At 39.0% G+C, this 21,580-nt stretch overlaps 2 protein-coding genes and 1 long non-coding RNA gene across 6 annotated transcripts in view; 2 read left to right on the top strand and 1 right to left on the bottom strand.

Annotated features, from left to right (window-relative positions):
• The first annotated feature begins 3,172 nt into the window (after window positions 1-3,172).
• On the top strand, window positions 3,173-8,778 carry LOC127426509 (pyrroline-5-carboxylate reductase 1, mitochondrial-like). The gene is made up of 8 exons (XM_051673368.1): window positions 3,173-3,275; window positions 3,839-3,921; window positions 4,111-4,181; window positions 4,258-4,437; window positions 6,025-6,246; window positions 6,753-6,845; window positions 6,981-7,144; window positions 8,182-8,778. Exons 2-8 carry the CDS (start codon window positions 3,855-3,857, stop codon window positions 8,342-8,344), a joined length of 960 nt encoding a protein of 319 aa, XP_051529328.1. The 5' UTR covers window positions 3,173-3,275; window positions 3,839-3,854; the 3' UTR covers window positions 8,345-8,778.
• A 2,019-nt stretch (window positions 8,779-10,797) lies between these two features.
• On the bottom strand, window positions 10,798-13,833 carry LOC127426528 (uncharacterized). 4 transcript variants are annotated; one of them, XR_007894796.1, is made up of 3 exons: window positions 13,766-13,833; window positions 12,165-12,241; window positions 10,798-11,248 (listed from the first exon to the last, which is right to left on the bottom strand). It is a non-coding gene; the product is annotated as an uncharacterized LOC127426528 (long non-coding RNA). The 4 variants fall into 4 exon arrangements; XR_007894797.1 differs by lacking the exon at window positions 13,766-13,833 and adding an exon at window positions 13,613-13,680; XR_007894798.1 differs by lacking the exon at window positions 13,766-13,833 and adding an exon at window positions 12,928-12,995.
• Window positions 13,834-20,714: 6,881 nt separating this feature from the next.
• The window catches only part of LOC127426517 (transcription factor MafG-like), a 58,996-nt gene continuing 58,130 nt past the window's right edge, over window positions 20,715-21,580 (top strand). The window contains exon 1 of the mRNA XM_051673378.1: window positions 20,715-20,903. Coding sequence (XP_051529338.1) covers window positions 20,771-20,903 — 133 coding nt within the window. The 5' untranslated portion in view covers window positions 20,715-20,770. The remainder of the gene's footprint in view (window positions 20,904-21,580) is intronic.

Genomic DNA, 21,580 nt, shown 5'->3' with positions numbered 1-21,580 from the left:
TGTAAATGACTTTAATATCTTTCAAAGTCAGCATCCTGAGGAAAGTTTGAGCCTGTTTAGTGATGTTAGGGCATCACCAAGTTGGTTTGCAGGTCTCTCGGGCTGGTTAGAGCGGTTTTTGGTCAGCTGGTCAGGTTGGAAGACAAGACAGCTGACCAGCTAAACCAGCTAAGACCAACAGACCAGTTTAGGCTGCTTTTGTTGTTGTTGTTTGTTTTATGTAGATGGTACTCCAAAGCACTTCAGAGAACACTATGGTAAATGTAAAAAAATGATATAGGGTACAACGGTGCTAAAAGCACACCAAATTTCCTTTTCTCTGGTCACAACTAAACTCAGAAGAACCTTTGGGCTGCTGCCAGCAATTTTTCACACTCAAATTGAAAAGCTCACCATTTACACATATTGTTGAATATTTACAAAAATTGGTCTAATTTTTCAGAGAATCCAAATATTTAGAAATAAGATTGTATGTGTTTATAATCTTATGATAAACAGAATTTATTTTATATTTATTTATTTTTGTCCTAAATTTGTAAGCATGCCATTTTGGTTCTGTTCACCCCGTCTCCCTCCAAAATAGTTTTATTTTATTCCACTAGATGGCAGGAAGTACTAGAAAAAAAAATTCTCTATTACATTCCATTACAAAATGCCGATCTGAAATGTAGGTGGTGCTCTAACACATTTTATTCCTCACAGATGTGCTCGTCCATAGACATTCAGTCTAATTTTCAGTTCATGCACCACCCTCATTATTTCATTGAATATCTCGGCCTCTGAGTGGACAAGAAACTCAATCTAGATGTCATTAGACAGATGAGATTTCCCCATCTTTGCGGTGATATAAAACATTTTATCATCAATAGTTGATAACATATATTTCTGATGATTTTTTAAAATGCTTTTCCATCTATTTTGTTCTGGACATCTAAGATATAACATTGGATTATTCACACAAGCAAGCTCACAGACAAGTAAACAATGGCTCATTTTTATAGAATGTCCTAAGATAAAAGCAGATATAACATTTTTAGCTATTTGGGGATTACAGCAGCAGTTATCTCAGCATAAATGTGACGTTTATATTTGATGTCTTACAAATATCATATTTCACTTTGTGATTCTTTTGAAAATCTTTTAAACTGTGGTATTACAGCAACAAAATAACGTTCCTAAGAATGAGAGCTTTCATTTGATATATGATTTGTTTATTTAAGTACTATTTTAAAGACTTCATTCATATATTTTTTAATCCCCTTTTCTCCCAATTTGGAATGCCCAATTCCCACTACTTAGTAGGTCCTCATGGTGGCACGGTTACTCACCTCAATCCGGGTGGCGGAGGATAAGTCTCAGTTGCCTCCACTTCTGAGACCGTCAATCCGCGCATCTTATCACGTGACTCGTTGTGCATGACACCGCGGAGACTCACAGCATGTGGAGGCTCATGCTACTCTCCACGATCCACACACAACTTACCACACACCCCATTGAGAGCGAGAACCACTAATCACGACCACGAGGAGGGTACCCCATGTGACTCTACCCTCCCTAGCAACTGGGCCAATTTGGTTGCTTAGGAGACCTGGCTGGAGTAACTCAGCACGCCCTGGATTCGAACTCGCAACTCCAGGGGTGTTAGTCAGCGTCAATACTGCGAATGGCGCTTATTTGCGACGCAGATGTTTTCAGGTGTTATTTTGTAATTTTAAGTAACATAAATGCAGAAGTGATTGTTATCTATGAAAAGTTCAGATTCTAAGCTTTTGAAATACCACATATGCCTGACTTACGTATATGGGGACTTGAACATGTCAAGCTTAAACTTTTTTCATGATATAGCGCCCCCCCCCCCCTCTTTGGACCGGCTGGCGGGTCCGCAGAGTTGAAGATGTTAAGACATTTTTTTATTTCTTTTTATTTAATATTGATGGAGCAACATCATATGTGTGAAAATAAATAATAACGGAAGGTTGTTTTGATTAAAATTCAGTTTTTTAAAAAAGGTGGTGAGGGAGTCTTTTATCCACACTTGGGGGGGTTACAGTAATATCGTGAAGATATAGAGGCAATAGTTATAGGGCAAAATTTGTCAACTAATGCAATACATTTTAAGACAGCAAGGTGCTTTTTTGAGTGAAAAATGAAGATAATGCTTACTCAAAATAACTCATAACCATTTTCGGTTAATTTACATACTAACATCTCAAGTATTCTATAAACAAATGAATCTCCATTGTGATTGGATCAGTCAATGTGAGCCCACTTTGAACATTTTTCAGAACAAATCTATTCACCCCACTTCAGAAAAAGTGTGTGTTTAATAGTAAGGTGGAAACTGTGTTTATCATGGTAAATGATTGTTAGGACATTCCTGTTCCTCCAAAAGCCAAGGAAATACATTTTTTAAAAATTATAAGATATAGCCATCCTTTGAATTTCTTAGACACATATTTAATATTGATTGCACCTTTTATTATTCTGAAACTGAAACAAAAGTTCACTTGTTTTTGTTTTTTTATTGTAAATACAGCAGCACCTTTTGGTCTGGCATGTATAATTGGCTTAAAGTCGCAATAAATTTATTATCTCAATTTCCAAGAAATTATACAACCTTTGGCATAATAACAGAAGATGGTCATGTCCAGTTTTTATAAATGAAAGTCCATAAAATAAAGCCATTGTTTTCTATATTGTAAAAAGGACTCTGGTGTTGTTGTAAATCTTCAAGTTATACAAAAAGGAAAAGTGCTAGAAGACTGTTTAATTTTTTACAAACAAAATGTAATTCATTAGAAGACCCTGATACATAAGTTATTTGATTTATTTCTCTCTCTTTCTTTCTTTTTGTGTATATGTGCTCTGTTCTTTTAGGACCCTTGCTTACTATTGTACTCCCTGAAAAGCAACAATAATAAAAAATGGTTTTTGACGCTTTTTTGGCGTTATTTGACAGACTAAAAACTTTTGTTCTACAGGTACCAGGTGTTTTAAGTGTTGTGTGACGTGTCTGTCTAGATATAAACACACACTGATGCTCTTGACCCACACTCAGGAACTGATGCAATGGAGTCTTACTCTTACAAACCCCGCCCTCATTTCGCGCTCTCTCCGCGCTCATTGGTTAGACTCGACAGCATCTCCTCTCTCATTCGCGAATCCACCTGTCAGTCAAACCGCTGTCCTAGTGCACATGGTGTGGAGAAGCCACGTTGACACCGTCTCTCAGAAATCACAACCGAAGCTTCAAAACACTGTGAATCCCGCTTAAGGTGAGACAAGATATTCAGTTTGTAGTGATGTGATATCAATGAATATGATGTTGAGTAATGCATGAGAGGTATTATAATTATTCATGTGCACTGATGCTACAATGTAACATATGAAAACAGTATCACTGCAATAGATGCTACAATACAACATAGTTGATGCTGCAGTGTAACTATAATAACAATGTATGTGTAATTAATGTTATATTAACATATTAAGAATTGTATGTTTATAATGGATGTTGCAGTGCAACAATAACTACATATCTGTGGTTGATGCTATAGTAGAACAGTATGTGTTCAATATATCTGTAATTGATGTTAACAGATTTGCAGTAACTTGAAATGATGTTACAGTAATACATTTCTGGAAGTGATGCTACATCACTTCATTATAATAATGTGACATTATAATACACCTGCAAATATAGCTATTTAAAGGCAGAATTAATTCTGTAATCATTGTTATTTTCACCTAACATTACAATTACCCTGTTCAGTGGATACACTGTTTGATTGTGTTGTGTAATAATGAGATTCGAGTGTTCTGATTGTGTCATGTGCAGGTGTGACATCATCAGGATGAGTGTTGGGTTTATCGGAGCGGGTCAGCTGGCACACGCCCTGGTCAAGGGCTTCACAGCAGCGGGTAAGAACTGGGTCAAGATGACCGTCCATGTATATACACTAATAAATGACCTTTAGTCTCTGGACTGATCAGGATTTTATTTACTCAGGCCATATTCTGCACTCTTCACCCTGAATTCCACTTACAATGATAGTGAAGGGGTTTTTTGCCCCAAAAACGGTCATTATTTAGTTTTCGCCTGTTTTTCAGGTGTAATCACAGCAAACCGAATCACAGCAAGTTCACCTGACACAGATCTGCCCACAGTCTCCAGTCTGAGGGTGTGTAAGCTTCAACTCTGTGTGTTTGGGTGTTAATAGATAATAGCCTAACATCTCATCTTTCTGTCGTCTTCAGAAAATGGGCATCAATTTTACAACAAGCAACAAGGAAGCCGCACATAAGAGTGACGTTCTGTTCCTGGCGGTGAAACCGCACATCATCCCGTTTGTTCTGGATGAAATTGGTCCAGATATTGAAGATCGTCACCTCATCGTCTCCTGTGCAGCTGGAGTCACTATCAGCTCTATTGAGAAGGTGTGAAACATTCAGGTCATTTTTTCCATGTTAAAATTGCTTCTTAATTTTACAACTTAATTTGCAGAGTCAACTGTAAGGTTGATTTGTAGGTTGATTTCACTTAAAGTGTAACACTCTGATGCCACACCCTCAGGAATTACATCGGTAATGCATAACCAGAAGTTCATCCGCCTAGAAAAGTAGTGCCACTGCAAAAGGATGATTTAGACAGTTTACAGCTCAAAGAGCACACATTTTTAATGTAGAATTCAATACAATCTTCACATTTCTGCTTTTAAAACCCTCTGGAACGCTTACTGCATTTCATTATTTTTATCAGTCTCGCATGAAGCCCTGACCACTAAGTTATACGTGCATACGTATATCGCATATGACTTAGTCTACAAGTATATCGCCCACCCCTACGTTATTTTGCTGTGTTCAGCTTTCCTTAAACCCTGACCAGTCCCCCAGTCCCTGCCGTTGAAAAACACCCCCACAGCATGATGCTACCACCACTATGCTTCACCATTGGGATGGTGTTGCGCAGGTGATGAGCGGTGCCTGGTTTCATCCAGACATGACGCTTGAAATTGAGGCCAAACAGTTCAATCTTCATTTCATCAGACCAGAGAATCTTGTTTCTCACAGTCTGAGAGTCCTTTAGGTGCTTTTTGATGTGTCTTGCACTGAGGAGAGGCTTCCATTTCCATAAAGCCCAGATCGGTGGAGTGTTACAGTGATGGTTGTCCTCTGCAAGTTTCTCCCATCTCCACACATGATCTCTGGAGCTCAACCAGAGTGACCATCAGGTTCTTGGTTCTTACCAAGGCCCTTCTTCCCCGAATCCTCGGTTTGGCCAGGTGGCCAGCTCTAGGAAGAGCCCTGGTTGTTCCAAACTTCCATTTAAGAGTTATGGAGGCCACTGAACACTTGGGAACCTTCAATGCAGCCGAAATTTTTTTGTAGCCTTTCCCAGATCTGTGCAGTTCCTTTGACCTCATGGCTTGGTTTTTGCTCTGATATGCATTTTCAGCTGTGAGACCTTATATAGACACGTGTGTCTTTCCAAATCATGTACAATCAATTGAATTTGCCACAGGTGGACTCCAATCAAAGTGTAGAAACATCTCAAAGATGTTCCAGAGAGATGGGATGCACCTGAGATCAATTTCAAGTGTCATAGCAAAGGGTCTGAATACTTAAGTCAATGTGATATTTCAGTTTTTTCTTTTTAATAAATTTGCACCTCATAATGATAAAGCAAACATCTGGTTTTTGCTTTGTCATTATGGGGTATGGAGTGTAGATTGATGTGAAAAAAATAAATAATTTAAAGCATTTTAGCATAAGGCTGCAACATAACAAAATATGAATACTTCCTGAATGCACTGCATATTGACGGAATGTTCAAATGGGCAAATGGAATACTCGTTCCACTCCAACTGCACCTGTCAAAAATTCAAATGTAAACAAACTCACAAAAGGCCTTATACACTGAAGCTAAATACTTACAGTTAGAGGTTTGTTTAGCATTTAAAATGGCAAATGTGACACATAGTATATAATAAATGAAAACAATACAAATGTATTTTCTCTGTGCAGAAACTGCTTCAGTATCGTACGTCTCCTAAAGTGATGCGTTGTATGACGAACACGCCGGTGGTGGTGCGCGAGGGTGCGACGGTTTACGCCACGGGAACACATGCTGATGTAGAGGATGGGAAACTGCTGGAGCAGCTGATGGCGAGCGTCGGGTTCTGTACGGAGGTGGAGGAAGATCTGATCGACGCCGTGACGGGACTCAGCGGTAGCGGACCTGCTTATGTGAGTGCTTTTACATCACGGTCATGCATTTTAAACAGTATTGAAGGAGTTACCACTTGTTGACTGCTTTTCCTTTACTATCCACTCAAACATTTAAAAAATGAATAACAATTGAAATTGTAGTTTTTTAAACAAATTCATACATGGACTAAATTTGTCAACAAGACTAGTTTACAGCATTTAAGGAAAAGCCTCAAAAGGTCATGATAATGAGAAACTGTCCTATGAAATTTTGCATGAAACAACAAATTTGCAGCCAGTCTGACCATATTTGTTGTTTAATCAGTTCTCAAGCAGGATTTTGGACTAATTTTTTACTGTGATTGGACTAGATTTCACTGTAGGTGGAGTTACCCAGGGTGACTTGACATGAAAAGAAACCAAGCCACTAATAAAATATATATATATTTTTTTACAACTAGTTAGGACAAAACCTTGTGTCTGATTAGGACATTGAGTTATGCACAAACGTGAATAAAACTTTGTGTATGTTTGTTTGTTCTCAGGCGTTTACGGCACTCGATGCTCTCGCTGATGGAGGGGTGAAGATGGGGTTGCCACGGAGACTTGCGGTGAGACTGGGAGCTCAGGCGTTACTGGTATGTCACTTCGCACTATTTTAAGTCAACATGAACTCTGTTTACTTTAGTAAATTGAACAATAATAAGCTAAATGGAATTTTATTTAGGCTGTGTATCTTTACATATTTGAATCGACTGTTCATTCGTTTTTAGGGTGCGGCTAAAATGCTCCTGGACTCTGAGCAGCACCCCGGTCAACTGAAAGACAACGTCTGCTCACCAGGTGGCGCTACCATCCACGCGCTGCACTTCCTAGAGAGTGGCGGATTCCGCAGCTTGCTCATAAACGCTGTGGAGGCATCCTGCATCAGGACACGGTACAAACTTTATTGCAGTTTTAAATTATATAATTTGTTTCATCCTTTATATTTCTAATTATAATAATTAATAATTTTCTTTATTTATCACACATTATACATTTGCACATATACAGTGAAATTCTTCTTTTTCACATATCCCAGCTAGGCTGGGGTCAGAGTGCAGGGTCAGCCATGATACGGCGCTATTTCTGCTGACTTGGTCTCAGTTTAACCTCTGCTAGTCAGTAGAAACTTTTTATGTCTAATTAATATTGACTCTGCAGAACTATGATAAGCTGTAGTAATAATCTTCTGTTACTCCACATGTATGCTGCAAAGTTGTGGGAGTTGACAGTCACTTTTAAATACACCGGATTTAGCTGTTCTAGGAACCAAAGATTAATCACTCAGAAGTGTAGCGACACCGGATTTATCTGTAGTGTGAACAGAACTACATTAAACAGTCAGAAGTGTAGCGACACCGGATTTATCTGTAGTGTGAACAGAACTACATTAAACAGTCAGAAGTGTAGCGACACCGGATTTATCTGTAGTGTGAACAGAACTACATTAAACAGTCAGAAGTGTAGTGACACCGGATTTATCTGTAGTGTGAACAGAACTACATTAAACAGTCAGAAGTGTAGCGACACCGGATTTATCTGTAGTGTGAACAGAACTACATTAAACATTCAGAAGTGTAGCGACACCGGATTTATCTGTAGTGTGAACAGAACTACATTAAACATTCAGAAGTGTAGCGACACCGGATTTATCTGTAGTGTGAACAGAACTACATTAAACATTCAGAAGTGTAGCGACACCGGATTTATCTGTAGTGTGAACAGAACTACATTAAACATTGAGAAGGGTAGCGACACCGGATTGAACTGTAGTGTGAACAGAACTACATTAAACATTCAGAAGTGTAGCAACACCGGATTTATCTGTAGTGTGAACAGAACTACATTAAACATTGAGAAGGGTAGCGACACCGGATTGAACTGTAGTGTGTACGCGACTTCAGTAAATCACATTCTCTGTGTTCCTCATAGGGAGCTGCAGTATCTGGCTGATCAGGAGAAGATTTCTATGGCTGCGATTAAGAAAACCACGCTGGATAAAGTGATGCAGCAGCCTGGAGTCACCGCAACATCAGTGGGCACCAAGAGCAGAGTGAATCTATTGAACAACCGGACTGGAGTCAAGAAAAACTGAACACTCCTAAATATTCACATACTTACACAGGAAATGCAAGATTACCCAGCATTAGCTGGCAGCGCTGTCCGTCCATGTGTGCACAAACACACACACACACACACACACACACAAACTGACAGACATAAACTGAAGTGCATTATGTGTCTGTGTGCTGCCAAAAAGAGCACCTCCTCTGAACAGGTACAATATTACACTAGTAGTTTAAAGGCACAGTTCACCCAAAAAAATGAAAATTCATTTTCCGTATGACTTTCTATCTTTTTGTTTTAGACAAATGATGGCCTCAGTCACCATTCACTTTCACTGTACTTTTTTCCATACAAAGAGAGTGGAGACTCAACATACTGCCTAATATCTCCTTTGGTGTTCTGCATAAGACAGAAAGTCAAATGGGTTTGGGTCAACATGAGCATGAATAAATGATGACAGAATTTCCATTTTGGGTGAAGTATTCCTTTAAGCAGACACATACAGCATTATTTTTGTTTAGTTAATTCTTTCATGTTTCTACTGAAGTCTCTGGAAGTAAAAGTAATAAAGTAAAATGTAATGGATAATATTATTATGAGTTGTTTATTAACACACGGCCCTTCAAAACTTCTTAGGAATCAGCGCTCCTATGAGCTGTTACAGGAAGTGATGTCACTCAAATGGCATTTTTACTCTCCAACATCAACATAAATGGTGCTTAAAGATAAGAAAAAAGACAGAGGAAAATATATGGCTCTTTTTTGCTTGCACTTGTAATTTAATTTTTGCACTCTTCTGTGTTCCTGATGAGGGAGAGTTTTGTTGTTTGTTCCAGGAGTATAATTAAAGCAAGAGGGAACTATGAATAATTAATGTTTCTTTAAGCAAATTAACCGAAGGCTTTTCTCTGAAATCCATTACTCATATGAACAGGTGAACAAATGCTGTGTCATGATTCATTGCGCAAGTATTTTTCTAAGTAGTTGCTGCTTCTTTGTTCCTTACAGAAGATTCTCATGTTTCTCCATGAGATTGCACAAGTTTTTGTTCTCATTCATTGAAGGTTTTAGTTGTTAAAGTCATAGTGATTTGAACAGACATTAAGTATTAAACTTCAGTGTGTAACTCATCCTGCAGTGTTTGTGCAGCCTGAGTGCAGGCTATTTCTAGCCGAATTTTGTAGATGTTTTTCCTCGACTGGCATGTGTGTTGCTCTAAGGACAGGTGCTTGTTTTAGAAGCTGACTGTCAACTTCTGAAGTTGCTCTGACCTACAGGTCAAAGGTCATGCAATATCAGAATGAAAAGAGTAGAGCAAACATGAAAGATCAATGCAGTTAATGTAGGATGTACTAAAACCCACATCGCAACACTGCTACTGAATCTAAAGCATGAGACATGAAGTGCGTCCAGTGTAGTCGGATTCCCAAACAAATTACTCCTAAGAGCCGGTTCTTCTAAGTCAGTGGTTCCCAACCCTGTTCCTGGAGGCCCCCCAAATCTCCCTTATCTGACACACCTAATTCAGGTCATTGAGTCTCTACTAATGAGCTAATGAGTTGAATCAGGTGTGTTTGATTAAGGAGATATCCAAAATGTGTAGTGTTGGGGGGCCTCTAGGAACAGGGTTGGGAACCACTGTTCTAAGTGAATCAATAACACACAGTGCAACCGGTTTAGTCTGATTCCCACACAAATGACTCTTTATAACCAGTTCTTTTTAGTGAATCAGTAACATACAGTGCAACCAGTGTAGTAGAAATCCCAAACAATTGACTCTTTAGACCGGTTCTTTTTAGTGAATCAGTAACTTACAATGCAACCAGTATAGTCCGATTCCCAAACAAATGACTCTTAATAACCGTTTCTTTATAATGAATCTGAATCTTACAGTGCGACCAGTGTAGTCCAAATCCCAAACAAATGACTCTTTAGACCCGGTTCTTTATAGTGAATCAGAATCATACAGTGCGACCAGTGTAGTCCGATTCCCAAACAAATGACTCTTTAGACCTGGTTCTTTATAGTGAATCAGTAACATACAGTGCGACCAGTGTAGTCCGATTCCCAAACAAATGACTCTTTAGACCCGGTTCTTTATAGTGAATCAGAATCATACAGTGTGACCAGTGTAGTCCCAATTCCCAAACAAATGATGCTTTAGACCCGGTTCTTTATTGTGAATCAGTAACATACAGTGCGACCAGTGTAGTCCGATTCCCAAACAAATGACTCTTTAGACCCGGTTCTTTATAGTGAATCAGAATCATACAGTGTGACCAGTGTAGTCCCAATTCCCAAACAAATGACTCTTTAGACCTGGTTCTTTATAGTGAATCAGTAACATACAGTGCGATCAGTGTAGTCCTGATTCCCAAACAAATGACTCTTTAGACCCGGTTCTTTATAGTGAATCAGAATCAGACAGTGTGACCAGTGTAGTCCCAATTCCCAAACAAATGACTCTTTAGACCTGGTTCTTTATAGTGAATCAGTAACATACAGTGCGACCAGTGTAGTCCGATTCCCAAACAAATGACTCTTTAGATCCGGTTCTTTATAGTGAATCAGAATCATACAGTGTGACCAGTGTAGTCCCAATTCCCAAACAAATGACGCTTTAGACCCGGTTCTTTATAGTGAATCAGAATCATACAGTGCGACCAGTGTAGTCCGATTCCCAAACAAATGACTCTTTAGACCCGGTTCTTTATAGTGAATCAATAACATACATTGCGACCAGTGTAGTCCTGATTCCCAAACAAATGACTCTTTAGACCTGGTTCTTTATAGTGAATCAGTAACATACAGTGCGACCAGTGTAGTCTGATTCCCAAACAAATGACTCTTTAGACCCGGTTCTTTATAGTGAATCAGAATCAGACAGTGTGACCAGTGTAGTCCTGATTCCCAAACAAATGACTCTTTAGACCTGGTTCTTTATAGTGAATCAATAACATACAGTGCGACCAGTGTAGTCCGATTCCCAAACAAATGACTCTTTAGACCCAGTTCTTTATAGTGAATCAGAATCAGACAGTGTGACCAGTGTAGTCCTGATTCCCAAACAAATGACTCTTTAGACCCGTTTCTTTTTAGTGAATCAGTAACATACAGTGTGACCAGTGTAGTCCAAATCCCAAACAAATGACTCTTTAGACCTGGTTCTTTATAGTGAATCAGAATCATACAGTGTGACCAGTGTAGTCCAAATCCCAAACAAATGACTCTTTAGACCTGGTTCTTTATAGTGAATCAATAACATACAGTGCGACCAGTGTAGTCCAAATCCCAAACAAATGACTCTTTAGACCCAGTTCTTTATAGTGAATCAGAATCATACAGTGTGACCAGTGTAGTCCAAATCCCAAACAAATGACTCTTTAGACCCGGTTCTTTATAGTGAATCAGTAACATACAGTGCGACCAGTGTAGTCCTGATTCCCAAACAAATGACTCTTTAGACCTGGTTCTTTATAGTGAATCAGAATCATACAGTGCGACCAGTGTAGTCCGATTCCCAAACAAATGACTCTTTAGACCCGGTTCTTTATAGTGAATCAGAATCAAACAGTGTGACCAGTGTAGTCCTGATTCCCAAACAAATGACTCTTTAGACCCGGTTCTTTATAGTGAATCAATAACATACAGTGCGACCAGTGTAGTCCGATTCCCAAACAAATGACTCTTTAGACCCGTTTCTTTTTAGTGAATCAGTAGCATACAGTGTGACCAGTGTAGTCCGATTCCCAAACAAATGACTCTTTAGACCTGGTTCTTTATAGTGAATCAGAATCAGACAGTGTGACCAGTGTAGTCCTGATTCCCAAACAAATGACTCTTTAGACCCGGTTCTTTATAGTGAATCAGAATCAGACAGTGTGACCAGTGTAGTCCTGATTCCCAAACAAATGACTCTTTAGACCTGGTTCTTTATAGTGAATCAATAACATACAGTGCGACCAGTGTAGTCCGATTCCCAAACAAATGACTCTTTAGACCCGGTTCTTTATAGTGAATCAGAATCAGACAGTGTGACCAGTGTAGTCCTGATTCCCAAACAAATGACTCTTTAGACCCGTTTCTTTTTAGTGAATCAGTAACATACAGTGTGACCAGTGTAGTCCGATTCCCAAACAAATGACTCTTTAGACCTGGTTCTTTATAGTGAATCAGAATCAGACAGTGTGACCAGTGTAGTCCTGATTCCCAAACAAATGACTCTTTAGACCCGTTTCTTTATAGTGAATCAATAACATACAGTGTGACCAGTGTAGTCCAAATCCCAAACAAATGACTCTTTAGACCTGGTTCTTTATAGTGAATCAGAATCATACAGTGTGACCAGTGTAGTCCAAATCCCAAACAAATGACTCTTTAGACCTGGTTCTTTATAGTGAATCAATAACATACAGTGCGACCAGTGTAGTCCAAATCCCAAACAAATGACTCTTTAGACCCAGTTCTTTATAGTGAATCAGAATCATACAGTGTGACCAGTGTAGTCCAAATCCCAAACAAATGACTCTTTAGACCTGGTTCTTTATAGTGAATCAATAACATACAGTGCGACCAGTGTAGTCCAAATCCCAAACAAATGACTCTTTAGACCCGGTTCTTTATAGTGAATCAGAATCAGACAGTGTGACCAGTGTAGTCCTGATTCCCAAACAAATGACTTTTTAGACCCGTTTCTTTTTAGTGAATCAGTAACATACAGTGCGACCAGTGTAGTCCAAATCCCAAACAAATGACTCTTTAGACCTGGTTCTTTATAGTGAATCAGAATCATACAGTGTGACCAGTGTATTCCAAATCCCAAACAAATGACTCTTTAGACCCGGTTCTTTATAGTGAATCAATAATATTCAGTGCGACCAGTGTAGTCCGATTCCCAAACAAATGACTCTTTAGACCCGGTTCTTTATAGTGAATCAGAATCATACAGTGTGACCAGTGTAGTCCAAATCCCAAACAAATGACTCTTTAGACCTGGTTCTTTTTAGTTAATCAGTAACATACAGTGCGACCGGTGTAGTCCAATTCCCAAACAAATGACTCTTTAGACCCGGTTCTTTATAGTGAATCAGAATCATACAGTGTGACCAGTGTAGTCCAAATCCCAAACAAATGACTCTTTAGACCTGGTTCTTTTTAGTGAATCAGTAACATACAGTGCGACCGGTGTAGTCCAATTCCCAAACAAATGACTCTTTATACCTGGTTCTTTATAGTGAATCATTAACATACAGTGCGACCAGTGTAGTCTGATTCCCAAACAAATGACTCTTTAGACCCGGTTCTTTATAGTGAATCAGAATCAGACAGTGTGACCAGTGTAGTCCTGATTCCCAAACAAATGACTCTTTAGACCCGTTTCTTTTTAGTGAATCAGTAACATACAGTGTGACCAGTGTAGTCCGATTCCCAAACAAATGACTCTTTAGACCCGGTTCTTTATAGTGAATCAGAATCAGACAGTGTGACCAGTGTAGTCCTGATTCCCAAACAAATGACTCTTTAGACCCGTTTCTTTATAGTGAATCAATAACATACAGTGTGACCAGTGTAGTCCTGATTCCCAAACAAATGACTCTTTAGACCTGGTTCTTTATAGTGAATCAGAATCATACAGTGTGACCAGTGTAGTCCAAATCCCAAACAAATGACTCTTTAGACCTGGTTCTTTATAGTGAATCAATAACATACAGTGTGACCAGTGTAGTCCAAATCCCAAACAAATGACTCTTTAGACCCGTTTCTTTTTAATGCCATGTCCCTGTTGCTGTCAACTGCTGACATGTAAAACTTTATGAAGAAATATTCTGGGTGTTTCTTCATTTTTCCTTTCTCTAATCAAAAAGTTAACAAAACATGTTTTATTTTTTGGGATAATTTTTTTAATGATTAATTTATAAGCTGTGTCCCAAATAACACACTATACACTATACACTTACAATATACACTATGCATTCAGCCATGTAGTGTATACATTTTCAAAGTTTACTATTATAACAAATGGAAAACTTAACAGTTTTTATTACACGGAAGCATTCAGCGTTTAACATCTGATGGAAGTGATGTTTCAAGTGCACGTGATGTGTTGCCGCTAGCTTTAGCGCGTTAGCCAACCTCAGTTTATATCTTCATCAACGTTCATATTCACACAGTGTGAGGTGGTGATAAAACATTCAACTCACATTTGTAAGGTGCTGTCTTCACTGAAGTTTCACTAGTCTCTACATTCTCAATTGTTTTGTCAGACCAGCAGTGCAGCCAGATAACTCCGCCCCTTCCACTACATACAGCGAGCCGCGTGCGCTGAGTGCATGAAGTGTCCGACATTCCACACTCCATTTTGACGGTTGAAAATGCATCATCCATGTACTTAAAGTACACTTCTTTTTGTTGCATTTTCAGTATAAACATACAACTCGCACTACTTTCACTACAAAATGGCGTAGAATAGTGCAGAAGTGTGCGGTTTGGGACGCACCTATAGTTTTCCCCTCGGTGTCCTCAATATCGCTTTCTATAGTCCAGGAAGTGACGTCGGTTTTGGTGGGAAAACAACAGAATAAATATCAGTATTAGCAGTGGATCTGATCAATTCTTTGATGTTTTGTGGAATTTAAAAACCACATTGACTTTGTTAGGTTTACACCTCTCATCCACACTGGACAAGAAAATACTCCATTACCGGCGTTAGGAACTGAAAAGTGTGTATGTGGCCTCTTCTTTAACACTTTTTTCCATTCTGTTTGATATTTTAAAAGACAAATCTGTTTGTAAGTTGACATCTTCATGTAAGATAACAGTCAGTGCAGCACTGAGGAATGGCTATCTTTAGCTCTTTATTTTCACCATTACGCTCCCTTCTGTTAATATTCTTGCCATTGTGAAAATAATCTGGGTGTATAAACAAGTTCCTGAGCTTGACCAGAGCATATTTCTGAAAGTGTGCCATTCACTTTTGTAGAAACACTTCCTAAAATTACAACCCAAGCAGATTCGTTAACAGTAACGGGGTTCAAAAGGTGCATAACAGGAATGACTTGACTGATTACAAAAGCGGAATGAGAAACATCAATGTTTTTATGTTCTCCGGGCTTGTGGAATGACGGGAACACAGGATTAGTTCCAGCGTTGATTAAAACCCTTGCTCTTGTGTTGTGCATACTGACTCTGAGGTCCACTGTTTATTTGTGTTTGATTGGACGTCGAGGAGACGCTAAAAGACATCCATAATCCTCCTTTTATTCCGGAGGTTATTCCTCTTCTGGCCCACCGCTCTCAAATGCTGATAACTCCTCGCTCAAACGCTGTTCAGACATGGTTCATCATTTTCTGATGCTCTTCCACAAATACAATCACTCGTTTTAACTCATCTTGTGGTGCCCATCTCGACAAACACCTTTTTCAAAAGAGCTTTTGGTGAAATATTTTTGTTAACTGGTCAAAGAAATGTTCCGGGTTAAATACAAGTTAAGCTCTGTGGAATGCTGTCGAGTAATACAGAATATAATTTTGAATGTTCCTTATTTTGTGAGGTTTACAGTAATGCACTTACAATGGAAGTCTATGGGGCAAGACATTGCACCGGGATAAATGTTAAAATACACACTGTTTGGAAAATATAGCAGCAAGACTTTACTCTGTAAAGTGTGACATATAATTCGAATTTTTTGACATTAAACTGTTTTTAGTGCCATTAGACAAACTATAAAAAGAAATCGTAATGTTTTTTTCTGTATCATATTTGATACATTAGGCTTTAAAGGTCATTATCCTCATTTTTGTGTAGGACATTTGTTATTGAAGTTTTTCTACAGAGGTAAATCTTGGGGTATTATCAGAGGACTCTCTGGGCTTTTCAGAGATACCAAATGTTTGAGTTTGGCCATGACAGCTTCCTCTCCTTAGTCCGTAAATATGGATTGAAATGTATCACTGTACAAATACAATGAGAAAAATATGTTTTATAACTATTTTAATCATATGTATTTAATGCACCAAACACTATATTGACATTTAAAAAAAGGAACATTGTAAATCTTTTTTCACTGGGTCTCAGGAACTTACGGTAAGAAGACATCATAATAGCTTATAATGTAAAATAATGAGAAATGTATAATGACAGAGCAGACTGTATATATGAAAATACACAGAAATATTAGTTCACACTTTAAATCAATTTAAAACTTTTTAATAAACTTTAAAGAAAAGAAACGTCCTCTCACTTTCAACTGCTTTTATTTTCAGCAAACTTAACGTGTAAAATTTGTATGAACATAAAAAGATTCAACAACTAAGGCATAAACTGAACAAGTATCACAGACATGTGACTAACAGAAATGGAATAATGTGTCCCTGAACAAAGGGGGGTCAAAAGTAACAGTCAGTATCTGGTGTGGCCACCAGCTGTATTAAGTACTGCAGTGCATCTCCTCCTCATGGACTGCACCAGATTTGCCAGTTCTTGCTGTGAGATGTTACTCCACTCTTCCACCAAGGCACTTGCAAGTTCCCAGACATTTCTGGGGGGAATGGCCCTAGCCCTCACCCTCTGATCCAACAGGTCCAGACGTGCTCTTCGCTGGCCATGGCAGAACACTGACATTCCTGTCTTGCACAGAAATCACGCACAGAACGAGCAGTATGGCTGGTGGCATTGTCATACTGGAGGGTAATGTCAGGATGAGCCTGCAGGAAGGGAGGAGGATGTCTTCCCTGTAACGCACAGCGTTGAGTTTGCCTGCAATGACAACAAGCTCAGTCCGATGATGCTGTGACACACCGCCCCAGACCATGATGGACCCTCCACCTCCAAATCAATCCCGCTCCAGAGTACAGGCCTCGGTGTAACGCTCATTCCTTCGACGATAAATGCGAGTCTGACCATCACCCCTGGTGAGACAAAACTGTGATTTGTCAGTGAAGAGCACTTTTTGCCAGTCCTGTCTGGTTCAGCGAAGGTGGGTTTGTGCCCATAGGTGACACTGTTGCTGGTGATGTCTGGTAAGGACCTGCCTTACAACAGGCCTACAAGCCCTCAGTCCAGCCTCTCTCAGCCTATTGTAGACAGTCTGAGCACTGATGGAGGGATTGTGCGTTCCTGGTGTACCTCGGGCAGTTGTTGTTGCCATCCTGTACCTGTCCTGCAGGTGTGATATTCGGATGTACCGATCCTGTGCAGGTGTTGTTACACGTGGTCTGCCACTGCGAGGACGATCAGCTGTCCTTCCTGTCTCCCTGTAGCGCTGTCTTAGGCGTCTCACAGTACGGACATTGTAATTTATTGCCCTGGCCACATCTGCAGTCCTCATGCCTCCATGCAGCATGCCTAAGGCACGTACACGCAGATGAGCAGGGACCCTGGGCATCTTTCTTTTGGTGCTTTTCAGAGTCAGTAGAAAGGTCTCTTTAGCGTCCTAAGTTTTTATAACTGACCTTAATTGCCTACCGTCTGTAAGCTGTTAGTGTCTTAATGACCGTTCCACAGGTGCATGTTCATTAATTGTTTATGGTTCATTGAACAAGCATGGAAAACATTGTTTAAACCCTTTACAATAAAGATCTGAGAAGTTATTTGGATTTTTACAAAATTATCTTTAAAATACAGTGTCCTGAAAAAGGGACGTTTATTTTTTTGCCGAGTTTATATCTTATAACATGTATATGTCAGAATTTTCAAAGCTCTGTGATGTTTTTTGTGGTGTGCATGAATGTAATGATGATTGAGAGATATTCCTCAAAAGCCTTTTGATTCATGGATTTCAAAGGGGCTTTTTCAATAAAATAATATTCAAAATTTTAATCAAGCACAAGTTGCTTATATTCAGCAAATACTCATTTTAAAATATTAGCAACAATATAATCATTACTGTCACTTTTACTTTATTAAAATAAGCTGTCATTTATCCCAACATAAGAGTCACTTTTCATTTTAAATAGATCAATATAAACATTGAAACCACTTTTCTCTCAAATAACCACTATATGGTGCCGTAAACATGTGACACATCCCATAGGTTGTTTGGCTCATCAGCTTAAACAGAGAGTGAAACAGGAGCCGTCAAACGTGTGTCATATTTGATGCACATGGCGTTTTAGGGTTAAAGATAATAAAATTAGGGCTATCAATTTATTACATTTTTTAATCGAATTAATTACATGACATGCCAGTTAATTAATCAAATATATAATTATTTGCTGAGAAAGACCCCTAAATAAAGATAATTCAATATAAATAATACATAATAATTCAAATAATTATAAATATATTATAATATTACAAATAAGATTTATAAAAAAAATATGTTGCATTATTGTGGCTGATGAATAATTGAGCATTGATTAGACAAAACAAAAAGTGGCTTTAGAAGTAAATATTCTGTAGTTTGTTTTATTCAGTACTACAGTCCACAGGTATTCATTTTGCAACTGAGTTGGTCAATGTGTCCTGTACTCACATGACGTGTTCTTGCATTCCATCTGAGCTATTTATAAGTGTTGGTTTATATATGCTTCAGGCGGATGCTTTTGGAGCGTCTCACTGGTTCTGAGCGTCATAAACGCCACATTTTTTGGAAACTGTGTCAAGTTAAAGGTGCTGTAAGCGATTTTTTCATAGAAAATGCATTCCTATTCTCTGAAAGATATTAATGAAATAAGTGTTGTGAGATAACTCACCAGTCTCTGTGATAGCTGTAGAGTCTGCAAACAGATATGTGTCCGCATCTCTGACGCTTTCTGCCTGTCAATCATTTTGCACGTTCTCATAGTATTGTAGTTGAAGTGAATTATTGAAGCTTAATGCCATTTTTATGCCATATTGTTCATAACAGTTGTCAGTTGAGGGCGCTATTGTGCTGCTGTTGTTTTTTACAACCATTTCTACTCTCAATAAAGCTCATTTGGGATCTTTGGAGTGCAGGGTTTTGGAAAGTGGGGCTGGCTAATCCAACGGCTCAGTCTCGTGGAAGTAGAACAGCTAAAATCACTTACAGCACCTTTAATCCTTAAAACTTCAAAAATCAAGTTTTGAGATCCCTGTTGCTGTTGTGCTTCATGCAGCTGTCAATATTGCGTCTTGTGTGACTGTCTCTCTCTCTCTGTGTCTGCGCTGCCTGTGATGTTTGTTGAGGCGCGTTGACTGCCCCCTAATGACACGGCTCATAAAAACACAATTGGTTACATGTATTTCAAGCTGGCTTCGACGCTAGATAATCATGTACTTTTATTGCAAAATTTACATAGGGGTCAAGAAGCATGAGCAATTGCAAAAAAAATTGTTTTAACAAAAATATGAACTGCACATTCTGCTTTTAAAACCTGTGATGTCTTTCCCCATAGACTTCCATTTTAAGTGCCTCTGAATGTGATATTAACTTTGTTTTTATAAACCATGGAACAAGTCATTGCCTGTTATAATCAACAGTATGCAACATATGTTGTGTTCAACCTGGAACATTCCTTTAAAATGAATCACTTTTGTAAGTTTTTGCAGTCTTAAGTGCTTGTTGCACATACCAACACTGATTTCATGTGAACACATCTGACCAGGTTTTTCCTGAGAAGACTCCCCATTCCTTTCTGGAAGTGTCTATGAGACGTTATAAATTTTGTTTGTTGAAAACCTCTTTTGTTTTTAGATACATTTCATTGCTTCATTTCTGTTAACACCGCAGCACTGATATTCTCTGAAAAGTGTTACCGGGAGGAAGGCAGAACAGAGAAGTGTGTGTTTAAACTGATATTTTATCTTTACAGTACAGTTGTGGCTGGGACAGAGAAAGAGGAAGAGCTCCTCTAAACCACAGTGAATCATGACGTTTAGTTTCCTCCTGCGGACTCACCGAGTCTGAACACATAACTGATGCAATTCTGATGGAAGTCCACGCAGCTTCATCTGAGAGAACTCCAGATCTACATCCTTGACCAGGCTGACACCTCTCATATCCTCACTAAATATACATATCTCAAATTTACCTAAATTCTCAACATGCTCTTTTGAAATGCACTTGTATTCATTAGAAGTAAAATCTTCTACATAAGAGTTTGATATCATATAGCATACACACACACAAATTAAATGCCAAAATGGCAATTAAAGTAAGATATTACAATAATAAAACATAGGCCCCCAAAATAAAACAGAACACACATTAAAAAAAATCCTTAAAAATTATAATTAAAAAGAATCAATTAAACTCAATTAAATAGTAAAATCTCCTGGAAGATTTTCTTTTAATATATTTTAGGGATTTGCAATGATTTCAGCAATCTTGCAATTTATTTATTTTTAAATAAAGACAGTAATGTTTTTGTTTTAGTTTACAGAAGACATATAGAAAGACTGTTCAGTGTTAATGTGCGTGTGTCGCTTTAAGAGTCGCGCTGCGCGTTGAATAGATCATCCTTCTTGAATGAAAGCACGTGAGCAAAACATTAGATGACGTCTGGCTCCAACGCGAGAAAAAGTGGATCAACACCGACACAAAATTCACCGAAAACACCGTCAAACTCCCGCGGGATTCTCTCCGGTGACAGTCATCTGCTGCTTCAGACGCTTCCTGACGCGTTCGGTGAGTGCGTTCGCGTTTCATTTGTTTATAAACGCGCTGAAACTGCGCTCGAGTGTGTGTAAGAGTGTGCGTCTGTGTGTGAGAGTGTGTGTCTGTGTTTCTGTGAGAGTGTGAGTGTGTGTGTGTGTCTGTTTCTGTGAGAGTGTGTGGGTTTCTGTGTGTGAGAGTGTGTGTGTGTTTCTGTGAGAGTGTGAGTGTATGTGTGTGTCTGTGTATGTGTGTGTGAGTGTGTGTGTGTGTGTGTCTGTGTGTGTGAGTGTCTGTGTCTGAGAGTGTGTGTCTGTGTGTGTGGGTGTGTGTGTCTGTGTGTCTGTGTATGAGTGTTTCTGTGAGAGTGTGAGTGGGTGTCTGTGTGTGTGAGTGTGTGTCCGTGTGTGTTGTGTGAGTGTGTGTGTCTGTGTGTGAGAGTGTGTGTGTGTTTCTGTGAGAGTGTGAGTGTATGTGTGTGTCTGTGTGTTTCTGTGAGAGTGTGAGTGGGTGTCTGTGTGTCTGTGTGTGAGTGTGTGTGTGTGTGTGAGAGTGTGTGTGTGTTTCTGTGAGAGTGTGAGTGTGAGTGTATGTGTGTGTCTGTGTGTGTGTGTTTCTGTGAGAGTGTGTGTCTTTGAGAGTGTGTGTGAGTGTGTGTAAGAGTGTGTGTCTGTGTTTCTGTGAGAGTGTGAGTGTGTGTGTGTGTCTGT

Source organism: Myxocyprinus asiaticus, chromosome 35, assembly GCF_019703515.2.
Source record: "Myxocyprinus asiaticus isolate MX2 ecotype Aquarium Trade chromosome 35, UBuf_Myxa_2, whole genome shotgun sequence".
NCBI lineage: Eukaryota > Metazoa > Chordata > Actinopteri > Cypriniformes > Catostomidae > Myxocyprinus > Myxocyprinus asiaticus.
This window is presented reverse-complemented; position numbering and strand designations above follow the sequence as displayed.